The sequence below is a fragment of the Temnothorax longispinosus genome, chromosome 5 (genome assembly GCF_030848805.1).
Source record: "Temnothorax longispinosus isolate EJ_2023e chromosome 5, Tlon_JGU_v1, whole genome shotgun sequence".
Taxonomy (NCBI): Eukaryota; Metazoa; Arthropoda; class Insecta; order Hymenoptera; family Formicidae; genus Temnothorax; species Temnothorax longispinosus.
Window position 1 is genome coordinate 4,327,410 of NC_092362.1, and position 14,724 is coordinate 4,342,133.

At 40.3% G+C, this 14,724-nt stretch overlaps 1 protein-coding gene and 1 pseudogene across 3 annotated transcripts in view; one reads left to right on the top strand and one right to left on the bottom strand.

The window, feature by feature from the left end:
- The window catches only part of LOC139812637 (uncharacterized), a 57,576-nt gene that overhangs the window by 35,669 nt on the left and 7,183 nt on the right, over positions 1–14,724 (top strand). For 2 of the 3 annotated variants that reach the window (XM_071777615.1, XM_071777617.1), the window contains exon 3: positions 13,139–13,457. In XM_071777615.1, the coding sequence (XP_071633716.1) occupies positions 13,423–13,457 (35 nt within the window). In that variant the 5' untranslated portion in view covers positions 13,139–13,422. Of the gene's footprint in view, positions 1–10,864; positions 11,646–11,781; positions 13,458–14,724 lie in introns of those variants that run through there. The other variant, XM_071777616.1, reaches the window with a different exon arrangement.
- LOC139812829 (uncharacterized) lies at positions 9,003–11,638 on the bottom strand (annotated as a pseudogene).

The following is a 14,724-nucleotide window of genomic DNA, read 5'->3' on the forward strand; positions in this document are numbered from 1 at the left end:
AATTTCTAATTAGCGGTTATTTATTGGCGAGTACGTTATCACCTTGCTTTTTGACAGTCCCTTCCAGAAGCTTAACTTTATCAATCGCCGCGAGGCGTGGGTCTTAGGTCAAATCCGCGTTTCACAGAAAAGCGTGAGATCAATCCGCCCATGATCCGAGAGGTCACCTAGATCCTTATGCGCGAAAGTTGATTTTTTACCTAAATTTATTTTGCGAAACGAAGCGAGAGCAAGGGAGGATGGCAACCGTGCAGCTTGTGTTCTCGCGCGTGCATGCGTGCGTGCGTGCGTAATTTTGCGATTCGCACAGGTCTCTTTGCAGCCTTCGCTTAGGCTAGGGGTTCTAAATTATTCAACGATTATTATCTAATGAGTAGTTAACCTAGGCGTGTTCAACCCGGTGGCTCCGAGGGGTGGTGAGGGAGGGGGGGTATCGGATTTCGCGGAGGGGGAGGGGGGAGGGGCGGGGTATCGGGTTACACAAGGGTATTGGGTTACATAACGATATCGGGTTACACAAGGGTATCGGGTTTCAAGGATATCGGGTTACGCCGCGAGGGGGGGAGGGGGTTGACCTTGGCATACCACCGTGATGACTCACCGTGATGACTCACCGGGATGAGTCACCGAGATGACTCACCCGCGCCGCGGGTCCGCGGGGGGGAAAGTCCGCGTTCGCGTTCGCGGTCGCGGTCGCGCCGCGGGGTTTGCGTGGGGGTGCGCGTGGGCCGCGGGGGCCGCGTGAGGGTCCGCGGGGGCCGCGTGGGGGGTCCGCGGGGGCCGCGTGGGGGGTCCGCGGGGGCCTCGTTCTTAACGACGCCGCTAGGCGGCGCACAATGGTAAGACTAACTCGATAGCGCACTGCGTAGGAGCGTGTTCATCGAACCTGTCGAAACAGGTAGATTAAAATAGTAAGTACTCACCTCAAACACGGCGAACCACTCGTCGACCGGTGGTTACATCCACCGAAACTTGCAGGGAGTCGTCAGGCATCAAACGAGGCGTGACAACCGTCTCCGCGTAAGAGGGAGGGGGCGACGCCGGCCCCGGGCCCAAATTTGCGGCAATTCGCGCACTGGCGCGGCGCCCACACGCACGGCGCCCGCACGAGCGGCGCGCAGCCAGTAAGAGCGCCAACAATCGTCACACGTCGATGGCACGTAAAAGCGGTCACACAATTAACAACGCATGATGAAATTCACAAATAAAAGAGATCAGACTCCTGTCGCTCGGTCTGTACTCGCGCTACACAGCCACGACGAGACTGAATTCAATGACGGTTGCAGAAGTCGCCAGTGAAAAATATAATGGCGGTGTATAAAACTGATAGTCGTAGGATAAAATATATCTCACATTACACCTGTGAGAGCCAACATCCACCGGAACATCGGCACCTCGCTTCTATGTTATGATATGCGATAATGCAATATATGATTGCCAATGCATGCACCCGGTGCTCCGGCGCGCATATACGGCTCGAATGGAAATGCGCGCGAAGAAAATATATATAGAATAATAAAAAAAAAACAATCTATCTACGCAGTATGTAAAAGACAAAGGAAGAAATGAACGCCTAATACCTTTCTCAGGCCTCTTCAGTCTCCTCCCGGGTTCTTTTATCTGAACCCTTTTTTCGTTACTCACACACACAGGCGTTATATACAAAATTGATCAATGAAATAAGTCGTGCCACTCGTTCCGTCGAGCCGATCCGTCTCCGTCTCGTATTCGTCGCGTTCAATTAAATGAGCCGCGACGCTACTCATTCGGGAGCCGATCCGTTCCGTGTCAGCCGCCTTCTGGAAATAAAAAATAAATCTATTATAAATTTGAATTTTCACGGATAATATATATATATATATGTATATTGTGCCCGCGTACGGTTAAACTTAGAAACATTCGAGACGTTCGACAGCACACGGATGTGCCTTCGCTTCTTTTACAAGGTGTCGTTTCTTATTTTACAAGGTGTTGGCTGATGATGAGCATCCTGTAATAAGACGTGGTATCTTATTTTATCTTTCTTTTCGCTGAATGCAACTGTGCTCATAGCGATTTTTGTTGGTTCATATTTTCTCTTCTATCTGTCGGTCGTAGCGGTTTTTATCCGCTTCAGTCTGCGTCTGTCAATAGTACAGAGTAATTCGTTTTGATCATTTTAAATTTGTAATGGCTCCGAGTTTGGCTGTTCGGAAGCGCCGGATTTGCAGCACAAGGTGTTGTTTATTGGTGAGCGGATCCAGGCTGCTGTACGTGAACATGTGGCAGCTGCAATACACAGACGAGCCGAACCGCTGCTCGTCTATCCCCGAATTATATTTTTGGCCGGCGTCATGGTCAGCTGTAAAGGATTTACGTCCTGGTCGTGGCAACAGCCCTAGAGCCGCTTTTTATCGAGACTGGTACGATCCTTTGGATCGCCTTGGATCGCATTGATCGAGTCGAGAAGTCATTTCATGAATTCTGCAGAGTTCTCCAAAGAAGCAATTGTAATGTTATGAATCACTTGTTATCTTCTGTTTATTTAATCGGTTTAAGATTATAACTTTCATGTCGCACATTGAAGAGGAACCCAATACAGAGTCGAAACGTTTGCATTTATTCGGACTTTATAAAAATTAATTATTGCAAATATAAGCAACAATTAATGATTCATACTGTAGGTTACTGTAAGTTGAGAACAAAAATTAGAAAACAGATAAAAATACTGTTCGGTCAATGACAAATTTATATTTGGATTTTTGTTTTAATTTAATTTTTATAAAGAATAATTTATAATATATATTATTTCGATTATGGCAATAAGCCAATATAGAATAATAATATATAGTGTAATGTGAATGTGTGTGAACTAATTAAAGTTAAATTAAATTATTAAATATTAATGTATATATATAACGAAGTTTAAAAGTGACCTGTGATGCCATTTATTTACTATTTAAAGAATATATACGCACCAGCGACTCTGACCAATGCTTTAAAAATTTGCTTTTTAATTTCTTGGCGTCAAGACGCTTCTGTGTCTCTTGATAATACTACAAGACAATAATAATATAATATAATTGTTGGTTATTGTCAACATGTCACAAAGGACAGAATTCTTCATTGGAGAGAATTCTGATTTCTGCCGCGGTACGGTACGTCGCTACCGTCAACGCAGAGTTCTCGGCTCAGGGACCAGGAGCCTTAAAATGCACACCTTTAAAATATATAATACCAACAAGATGAGAGTGTAACTTATAGCTTATCCGCATTAAAAATATATTACAAGATATATTTAAGCTATAAAATATATTAATTGCAAAAAGTCGTTTTTAAGTCAACTTGAAGTTGACTTGCACCGAAACTGACTTGGCAGAGAAGTCAACAATTTTAAAAACAACAGTCAACTTTGTCATGATAAAAAGTCGACTTTTAGTTGACTTATAAAAGTCAACTTTCCGTCGACTTTTCGTTAATTATGTTCTTTAACAAGTGAAGAGGCCTGCGAGATAATGTCGGACATGACAAAAGTACCAAAAAATTACAAAAGAGCATTTACTTTACGTGAATACACATTTTACCCCAATCCAAATTACAGGTCTTATGAGGGAAAGTATACACGCGCTATATATCTTTATGTTTCTACCATGAAAATAATACAAACGCTGAAAGAATATCTTCAAATAACTGAAAACAAAAAGCAGGAAGCCAACGCAGCATATAACGCTATATTTGAAAAAATAATTCGCACTACTTCCGAATTGAATAACGTAACCAAGACGGTCCACAAGCTAAGATCTACACAAAGTGAATGTACTAATTTAATTAATGAACTGAAAGATGAAATTGATTTGCATGATGCCAGTTGTATTGATGTTTTCCGTAATGAAGCCGCGGAGTTGGAAAAGAAAATAGCGCAGGAAAGTGGCTATCTGCGGATGCGGACAAGTGTAAGGCGGCTTGGCTCAGGATGTGCTGTTAAAAAGGTCTCTGAGAGTTTTGTTTTGATCCGTCGGCGTCGCATAGTCTGAAAATGTAAACGATTCGTTTGCTTTACTTCTCTTTTTTACGTTAACCTCGTTAACCGTTAGTTAGTCGTTCAGCCGTATAACGATTACGTGTCTCGTACACTAAAAAGTACAATCATGTTGTTTATCGGACAATTGTTGGTAGTTGGTGAAACCGCCATGGATACAATCACCATCAGCATATTCTGACTTGCTCCGTTTTAAATTTGAATTGTCAATTTGATGAATATTTTCGTTGTGTGATGAGTCCACAATTATTTTAGATTGGTCACTTAGTGTTTCCACATTTATTTGCTCGACTAAAGTTTCCTGATCATTTTCAAATAAAATGTTATTTTCATTGACTAACCCTCTCCATAAATCACGGGATCTTAAATCTGAATCATTGATTTTATTATAAACTTTTTGAATCTGAAAGTTTGGAGCTGACTCCACGTTAAAATTTGTTAAGTTTGACTAATTGTGATGTTTTTCAGTTTTGAAACTGGAATCTGTGGGTACAGGTACAGGTAGTCTTTGCATATTAAAGTATTTTAAAATTGGAGCAAATAAATTTGCAGCACTAATCAAATCATCTACATGCACTCTTAAGAAATGTTTCACGGTTATTGGTTTAGGGAAATCTTTGAAAACTTTATCCTGTAAATCGGCAAAATATCCCTCATGCTGTTGATGCATGCTTTTTTTTTTATTTTCCGCACGATAGCGGCAGTCCACAGCGGAAATTCTTTAGCTATTCGTTCAATCTGATCAACAAAATTAGGTAAATAAAAGCCATTTATTTCTATTCCAGTTTCCTCCTTAAGATTCTTAGGTTTGATCATACTTATTAGAGTTTTTATCCACCGATGAGTGGTAGTTAAATTCGTATCACTGGGTTCAATCATCTCAATAGTGTCTTGATGCTTCTTCTTGCAAGAAGTTGCCGAAGTCTGTAGTTCTTGAATTATAGGCCCTCGCACGGATATAAATTTTTCAAGAGTTTGCCTTGCTTCTTTAACTGACAGTTGAAACTCTGGTAAAATAATAATTGTGTTTTATACCCCATTATGCGAAATTGCGTGAAGGTCGATGTTTCTTGTTAATTTATCGCCAATGCTAAAAATAAATTATTATGTTGGAGATGCAAGGTGACGTATAATAGGTATCGTTCGCGCTTTTCTTCATCCTTGGTTAGCAACTTTTGTTTTTACATGCTAATTCATCGAGTCGAGTAACATCAATGTCAGTGTGCCAACGTAATTACTTATATGAGATAAAAATTACACGCCTCAGATTCGTATCGCATGCAATTATTACGGAACAAAATATGATTGATATACACGATAACACCTTGTGGTAAGATAATTTAATGAGAAACTCAGCTCGGTTTGGAGCAGAATTAGTCACGATTACATGTATGATGATTGATTAATTTCGATTATTGATTAATGGATTACTTTAATCAACTAAAATTTTAATCGATTAATTATATTAATCGTTAATCAGTGCAGAATTAATCAAAGCAAAATAATCGATTAACGTTTAATTGTTGCATATAATCACGATTTATTAAATCATGATTAATCTAATCGATTAATTTAATGAAATTAATGAAATTAGTGGCCTATTTTCCTACATTTATGGCACTGTATGGCTGGATTTCGCGCGTTTTTATTACTAGATTTGTTTTTGTTCTTTGGCTGGCCGTTCCGCGGGGAGGGCCCTCTCACTTTTTCCTCCGCGCTGGCGCCGGTTATTGCCTCCTGTAAGTTCTGATATCTCTGCGCGATCCCCTGAGCTAACGAGACTATCCCGGGGCCCCTCGCTCTCGATGCCGACCACCAACGCCAGATGCTTTAACTCCAAGTCGACTTTCGTCCTTAAAAAAATGGACTTCTCTGCCACTTGTCACACACATTTTCGGTGAAAGAGTCGACTTGACCGCGAAGTCGCGATTTGTGGAGTCGACTTTTTGCTCTTATTAAAAATTTGACTCAAGACTCACAAACTTTTTTTTTTATCACACTCTCGATATCGTCAGTGGTACTTGACAAATCCACAGATCACACACAGTTGGGATCGTAGGGTTGGGATGCCGGCGCGCGACAGTGACACAAGTAGTTAGTATAAGCCGATTCCACCCCGGGGGCAACGAGGGGGGGGTGAGGGAGGGGGGGGTATCGGATTTTGCGGGGAAGTGAGGGGAAGGGGAGAAACGGATTTTCAAGAATATCTGATTTTGTGGTGGGGGAGGGTAAAAGGGGGGGGGGAATATATGATATTTAAAAATATTGGATTTCGCGGGGGGGAGGGGAAGGGGGGGATGAATCACCGGGGATGACTCACCCGCGCACCGGGGATGACTCACCCGCGCCGCGGATCCGCGGGAAGGGAAGTTCGCGGTCGCGGTCGCGGTCGCGGTCGCGCCGCGGGGGCCGCGCGAGGGTCCGCGGGGGGAATATTTTCTCACACAGCATTGACATTATCTCTATTAGTACCTGACAGTCGGAAATCCTCAAAGTCTTGCGACATCTTTCGAAATAACTTTCGGGAATTACGGCCATGAAATAACGCCCACGTTTTCTTGACTGTCCACTGCCCGAAGAAATCGATCTATACGGGTCGGGTTTACCCACCCCTCCACGTTCTCAAATAGTTTCAGTTGGAAAAAGATTCCTGACATCATTCGGTTTCCTCTTCTGTTTAACACTCCTATCTCCCTGACAGTGAGATACGTTACGACGTTTATACTTATATGGCTTTGACGTAGCGGTATTCTCTGTTGCTTATGAAAGGGGTACGGGTGATCCGCCATCCGCAATATCGAAAATCTCCTCATCGATATATAATAGTCTTGTTCCATTGCTACTTCACGTGCGTGGAGTACTACGTTTAGTAAGCGTCTCACCAGAAACTTATACCCCTTAGTAGTAGACGTGTTTTTTATCTCTCTACAAACTCGCTACGCGGTTCGCGTAAGCAATCAACGTATCGTCCATGAGGGGAAATCGGCCCCTCGTCAGGCGGAACAGGTCCTCCCGCGCGCGGCCGGGCGCGGATATCGTGCTCCCAAACGGAAGCCGAGGCGCGGGAAGAGCGCCTTCAAACGCCTCTATAACGTCTTCAAACTGGGGAGCGTCGGGCCCCCTCAAAATTTCACTGTCTTCTATGTCTGTAGGCACAAAAGGTTCGCGCGGAGACATTACAAGAAACTTAGTTTATTCACCCGAACACAAAAAACACGATCGTACACAAGAAACTGTATAAAAAATATATACATGTAACACTTTGCGCGGACTCGACGAGACTGAATTCAATGACGGTTGCAGAAGTCGCCAGAGAAAAAGCATAATGGCGGTGTATAAAACTGATAGTCGTAAGACAAAATATGTCTCGCACTACAAAGGCGAGCGCCGAGGTTCGCCGGAACATCGCGGCACCTCGCTTCTATGTTATGATATGCGATAATGCAATATTTGATTACCAATTCGTGCAACCGATGCTCCAGCGGACGTCGCATATACGGCTCGAATAGAAATGCGCTCGAAGAAACTATAGTATGATTTATACTTAAAAAACAATCCATCTACGCAGTACGTGAAAAAAACAAAGGAAGAAATGACGTCATCAGGACGATGATCGACCCGATAACGCATCGAACCTGTAGGGACATATTCGTCGTGAGCAAATGTTTTTTCTAGGAAAAGGGGGGTGTTATCGCGTAGACTAAACAGTTTCACGCTATTTTTTTACAACGCAGTACATAAAACAAAGGAAGAAATGATCTATCAATTGGAGCGAGAGAGAGGGCAAAGGTATATATAATGAGGGATGAAGCGCATCGAGCCGCATTAGCATACGATTTGAGAGTGCTATAATCGAGCGCAACGTTACGTCTTTATCGCTCAGTATAGTTGCACGTGTATGTATATGGGTATGCGTGTTAAGACTATAAAGATTAAAAACCGATATTTCTTCTCCAATGTAATACGAATAAAGACAGATCTCCAAAACTACAATATTTATTTTATATCTAATTTTCTTTTAATAATAATATTGTTATACGCAATATGCACTCAATATACAATGTAGACTTATATCAATAATATAATTTTATTAGAAGTCTACATTGTATATTGAGTGCATATTGCGTATAACAATATTATTATTAAAAGAAAATTAGATATAAAATAAATATTGTAGTTTTGGAGATCTGTCTTTATTCGTATTACATTGGAGAAGAAATATCGGTTTTTAATCTTTATGGTCTTAAATATGGTGGACCCTCGCGCGGCCCCCGCGGCGCGACCGCGGCCCCCGCGGATCCCCACGCGGCTCTTTCGGCCCCCGCGGACCCTCGCGCGGCCCCCGCGCGCCGCGACCGCGACCGCGACCGCGACCGCGACCGCGGACTTCCCTTCCCGCGGATCCGCGGCGCGGGTGAGTCATCCCCGGTGCGCGGGTGAGTCATCTCCGGTGATTCATTCCCCCCCTTCCCCTCCCCCCCGCGAAATCCAATATTTTTAAATATCATATATTTCCCCCCCCTTACCCTCCCCCACCACAAAATCAGATATTCTTGAAAATCCGTTTCTCCCTTCCCCCTCACTTCTCCGCGAAATCCGATACCCCCCCCTCCCTCACCCCCCCCTCGTTGCCCCCGGGGTGGAATCGGCTTATACTAACTACTGACACACACAGTTAAAAAACACAGACAATTAACGGAGACAATTGTCTTGTTTACATATAAAAGTAGAATGTGAGGCGTTGTGCACCATTTTTAAATGTGCTATGAGACATGTGACTGTTAAAGAATTATTATCGCAAAATGAACAGATATACATGTTATGGCAGATAATTATACAATAATCTTTTTTAATGTTTAGTAGTTTATGTAGTTAAAGGAATGAGTAATATTTGTAAGTAACTTAAAAAACTATTGAAATAATAATTAATATACTGTTTTAAGTATAATATAAAATAATATAGCATACATCTAAAATAAAGTGATTAATTTGTCATGGAGTTGAAATTATTAATAATTGACATTACATATGAAATTTTTTTATCATATTTTGTAGAAAACTTGTAAAGGCAAAGCTGCAGTGTATACCAAATGTGCTCACTTTCTGGTGAATAATTAACATCAAATACATGAAATATTTTGAAACATAAATCCACTGCTTTTAATGCCGTTGTAACTTCATATAATACCTTATCTATGCAAACATAGAATCCATCTACTTCTGCAAGAGTAAGACCAACAACTATTATATACGGTTGTACAGTTAATCCTAATTGTTGTGCTCGTTTTACTTTTTCTTCCTGAATACGATTAATATCGCCAGGTATCTGAAAATAAGATCTTTTATTAATTTTTCGTACATGTATTTTTTAATAATATACATAGCAGTAATATATGCAAGATACACACACACATCGAAAACTTCTTACTTTTGCATGTACTATCATGCTATTTTTACGTTCACTTATATAGATGATTTAAAATGTTCTTTTTTAATGCGAATTCTCCCTTTTGGAGGAATGAGATGAGATAGCAACAAAACTTGTATTACAACTTTAGCGTCTGAAAACAGAAAGTAAATAATTTTGTGTAAATATATATACATTTTTTTGTAAACGTACCATCTGTTAAATCATCTGCATTGAGTAGAAGATGTAACTCGCTCACAATTTTTTCTTCTTTAACAGGACAAATTTCCTGAATTTTAGAAAAAAAGTTAAACCAATTCTATATACAATCCTCTGATGTTAACTTGAGATATGTAAAATCTTCTTCAATCAATGTATGTGCTGTAGGATGTTTCAAAATAGGCCACTGAGTAAAAATTTCTTCAATAATTTTATTTTAAGATTTTTGTATTTGATTTCGTCTGTGTGCCACAGTTACTTTCCAATGATTTTCAACTAATTGCCATGGTGACTGATTACTTTCAAGCCACAAAAGGCTTTCGCGAATCACAGAATCATCTGCAGAAACAAGAAATAGTAATAAATAAAACAGTAAAATATTTTTAATATATAAACAAACATAAAAAAGTATTTAATGTATATCATCGATTATTCTATCCATCTATTTATTATGTAATTACCTTCAAAGTCGCTATTACAAGCAGATGTTGAAGGAGATGTAGAACTGGTGTCTGTCAAGCTACATCCTGTTAGTTTCTTATAATCTCGTATTTTATTCCTATATATTTATCAACCAGTTTACCACGTGATGTTATAGATTTATTATTTTTCGAGCGTTTCTTCGGTACAGGCGGAATATAAATGCCGTGGCGTTGTTTAGTGACCCTCTTATTTTCTTAGATGGTGTTGGCACTGTGGATAACTTCTTTGGTTCAGGTTTAGCCCCTGGAGGAGTCTGCGGTAATGAACTGTTAATAGGTCCAGGCACCCGTTTTGGTTTTTGGAGAAACTTCCTTCTTGCGTCCGCGTTGCTTTCTTTGGGGCTTCAGTTTTAACTGAAGATTGTTCTTGGTCCCCCAAGTCAGCGATTTTCTCGATTTTCTGCATATTTTTGCTTTTGCGTCGAGCTCCGCTCTATGCTACCAAATAATTAATAAAAATTTGGGCCTTACCTTATACAGGCCTTAGAGGGCTTGTATATATACTGCTCGTCTGGTGACGTCCCGGGGTAAGGGACTACGCAGTTCACGTGAATACGCGAGATCGTCACGTTTGTTTGTAATCTAAAATTACAACGGGTAATTATTAAATTATTTATAATAAAATTATAGAATAGCCTTTCGAAAGACTTCGAGGAAATTGTCTTTCAAAAGACTCCTCAATTTACGCTGACGCGGACGCGGAAGTTCATCAAGCTTCCGCGTCAATCGAACTATTGCGATATGCATAAGAATGTGCGACAACGCATTTCGACACATTAATAAGAGCAAGTTCGGACACAAGCAAATGTCACAGAAAATAGATGTGGCACCTTCTAAGCAGAGATATAGGAACCCATTTATTAAGAGAGGCATTTATAGAAACCATTTCTTATGACATTATCCAAATTATGCAAAGTTAATAAAATATATCGAACTCTATTCGAATGAATCCGAAGAGCAATCATATAGCAGTTTTTCTACGCTTCCTGTAAGTATTCGAAGAAATAGCTAATTATATTATTAATGTACCACTATAATCTAATATATTTTTTCAATTTACAAGTGCACACACTCAACATATAGAGCGTGTTTGGAGAGAGGTTCGGGGAAATATTCCAAGATACGGAACTAATTCCGAGCACTTTCTTGGATATTTGTCCGAATATCTTTTCAAACGCGCCTATAAACGACTGGAACGTATCAAAGCCTTTTTCGAGATCATCGCGGAAATGTATCCTTCAATGTCCACTACCGAGGACCAGCCAGTATCATCCAATCCGGGACCAAGTACAGCACCTTAAAAAGCCGTACGGCGCCCGCCCCCATACGAGGAGGGAGGCCGCCCTGGCACAGATAAATTGCGTACATTCTTACTTTACATTTTTTCAGCTCGTATAAATTGAGCTCTTGTTCAGCCTTGCGATTTGCGACTATAAATATAATTATGTAAATTTGTAAAAATTAACTAGCATTTAATTTTTTTCAGATGTTACGGGTGGATGACATACCCATCATTGAGGTGCGTATTACAGACATGCCCGAATTATACTCGAATTATATCATACTTGCGTTACAAATTGAGAGCATGGATGACTGGTACGTGTACTGACATAGGACTGCTCGTCCAATCTTCTTATCGGTGACTTTTATTTCAGCGGGATCGATGCCCTGTTGCTAACTCGGATAGTTTTCGAGTTAGTTTTGTCACCTCGTTCTCAACGCTTCTGGAAACGTGTGAACTTTAACGAGAGTGAATACAGAGCCGATGAAACAGAAGAGAAAAAGCTACAAGATAGGACTTTTTAAATTTTTACTTTTTTATATTCTATTTCCTTCTCCGTTCCTTCATTTTGTTTTCCTCCTTTCCACGTTTTTTTAATAATTCTCTAAAAAGCTTTTAACTTATTGACGTGTACGTGAAGTGTTTTTCTTTCTTTTTTAATAGTGTAGTTAACGTCCGAATTTTTCTCGGTTATCGTATAGAGTTCTATCCATAGGGAGTATAATTTCTTTGATCGTCATCTGCGATCTGCAACAGTTTCATCGTGTAAGAGAACCTTTTCTCCTACTTTAAATGCGGTACTTTTCGTCTTTTTGTCGTAATTATTTCTGGCTTTAATTTTCTCATTTTTTAAATGGTTTTTCGCGATTTGTTGTGTACCACGTAATTTTTTCTTCAATTCTTGCGCGTAGTCGTTGTACGTGTAGGTAGGCTTCGGGGGTTGTGACAGTATAGTTACAGTCGTAGCTGTCGTGATTCGTGATGTAATACCACGTGCGGTTCCGCGTATCGCGACTGTAAGTCCAGCGTGCTGTGTTTAAGGGAGAGGGGTTTTAGTTTAGATGCAAGCCCTACATATCCCGGGTGGCCGGCCCCCGGTTGAATGCGCGAGGCATTCCTCCTCTTCCTACGGAAATAAAAAAAAAAGTTACAGTCGTAGGTAATGTCGCTTGGTGTCCGTAGATTAACTCGATCATCGTAAATCCTACGAAATTATTTTCGAAGTTTTACATTTTAACCCTTTGACTGCTAACAGCGCCTATGGGCGACCTCACCCTGGCGAAAGTTTTCACTGTGTACTAACAAATTTTAATCAATAAATGTTACAGTCGGTAATGTAAATAGCGTACAAGCTTCAAACAAGTCTTATAAAAGATAACTTTCAGACGTCTTGAAGGCTTTTTAAGACGTCTTTCGGTAAAGTCTTAAAAACGTCTTTTGGGGGACACACATGTTGTCTGGGAAGCTAATTTTTGGTCTGTGAAACATCGAATAATAAAAATAAGACTTATCACGTAATAATTCAGAACGTTTAAAAAATCGTAAAAAATCTCTGATAAATACTAATGTCATTATAGTCCAACAGTATTATCGAGATGTTTTCAAGTATGATTGAACACTTTTTCGTTACAAACTTCCTGAATTATGAGCCAATTTTAACTTGATTGAGCGTTTTCACGACCGAAATTGTGCCTTATTGTTTTCTTTTATCAATCTATATTATTCCACAGGTTCACCTAACTCGGCGTCTCAAAACCTCCTCACCACCCTACCGCGGGGTGGATCAACCCTCGCAACTGCGCAGGTGTATCGCACCGGCTCACCTTCTTATCAACATCTCCGAAAAGCCAGTCACGCCAGAAGGAAGGTCTGGCTCGCCTTACATCTTCCTTCGCACCTTTCCCTCTTCTTCATTTTCCGCGAATATCGGTTCGGAGACGATCACCCCCCCGCTCTTTTCGATCATCACCACCTCGCATCCTTCGAAAGGGCAATCGTTGGGTAGGACGATGCGATGGGCGAGGGCAAAAGCGACCGTCCCGGCAAAAGGTAACATTTCGCGCTGCTTCTTGCCACTCGATCGAAGTGTACACGTTACGTCGTTTAATTAATCCCTCAGCTCGGACGTGTAAAATAATTATTTACTCACTCGTATTGCTGTGCTTATTCCTGCAAAGAATTAAATCACCGAATTCGCGACATAAAGACATTAGTCCGATTAAAACGTCAGTATTATGTCAAAAATAATAATATTGTACGCAATTATCCAAAATTTATTTTTCTCTTGTTTAAACAAATGGTTTATATATAAGGAACAACCGCCGATTAAAATAAACTTTTCGTAATGTTGAATGAAAAATAATGTTTTCACCACTTTCCCTTTCCGCATTTTTCTGTATTGAGATAATACATTAAGATCTTGATAGAAATGACTGTGGTGGTTACTTTTCACATTCTTTTTTGAACCTTACTTTTCCTTAAATTCTTACTTAGTATTATTATTTTGATTAATTTATTTTATTTTTCTCTTGTTTTTGAAGAATTTTCTTCTATAAGTAAGTAAGTAAATTAATGCAGTTACAGTAACATGCAGATAGACAGGAATAAAATACATTTTATAAATAGTAAACGTGTTGCGTCAATGTATAGCACATTTTACAATATGTAAGGCATTGTACGTGCTCTGTGTAATACATGGAATATCCACAATTAGATGGTCATAAGTAACAATCTATTAATCGACATTGAAGATTTATGGTTATCGATATCATATTAACTTAATTTAACCATTTTTGCGCAATACTTTCGAGAATCTTTTTCAATTTGATAAGTGGCAAGCACTTCGCAGGTGTGCTTTCAACTAAATGATCATCGCCGTTTAATCCCATTTACCCCGATCGTTAGATCACGCCTAGACAATTTAATAGCTTAAACGAGATGGATGTCGATTACTGCATTAATTTTACAAAGTAATGCGGTAAAAAGGTGTTCCATCACAGTTATACGTGGCGATGCAGTATTTTGGGATTAGGGGTTAAATAAAGTATACAGATAATATGGTTAAAGTATCGCCAAATAAAATATTTAATTCGATCCGTTCGAGCATCTAATTAGCGCCTACTGATCTGTGAAGCGTGTGGCGATAAGAGACGAGATAGGTGAGACTTTTGATGGCCACGGCCTGGATTCCTCCCAAGGAAAGCTCGCGTGCAAGCCACCGTAGGGTGCCTCTGTAAAATGCGTTCAGATTGAATCACGCACGAAGACCGTAGAATAACTGACCGGCCGGCGGGTCCGGCGGCACGTCGAATCGCAT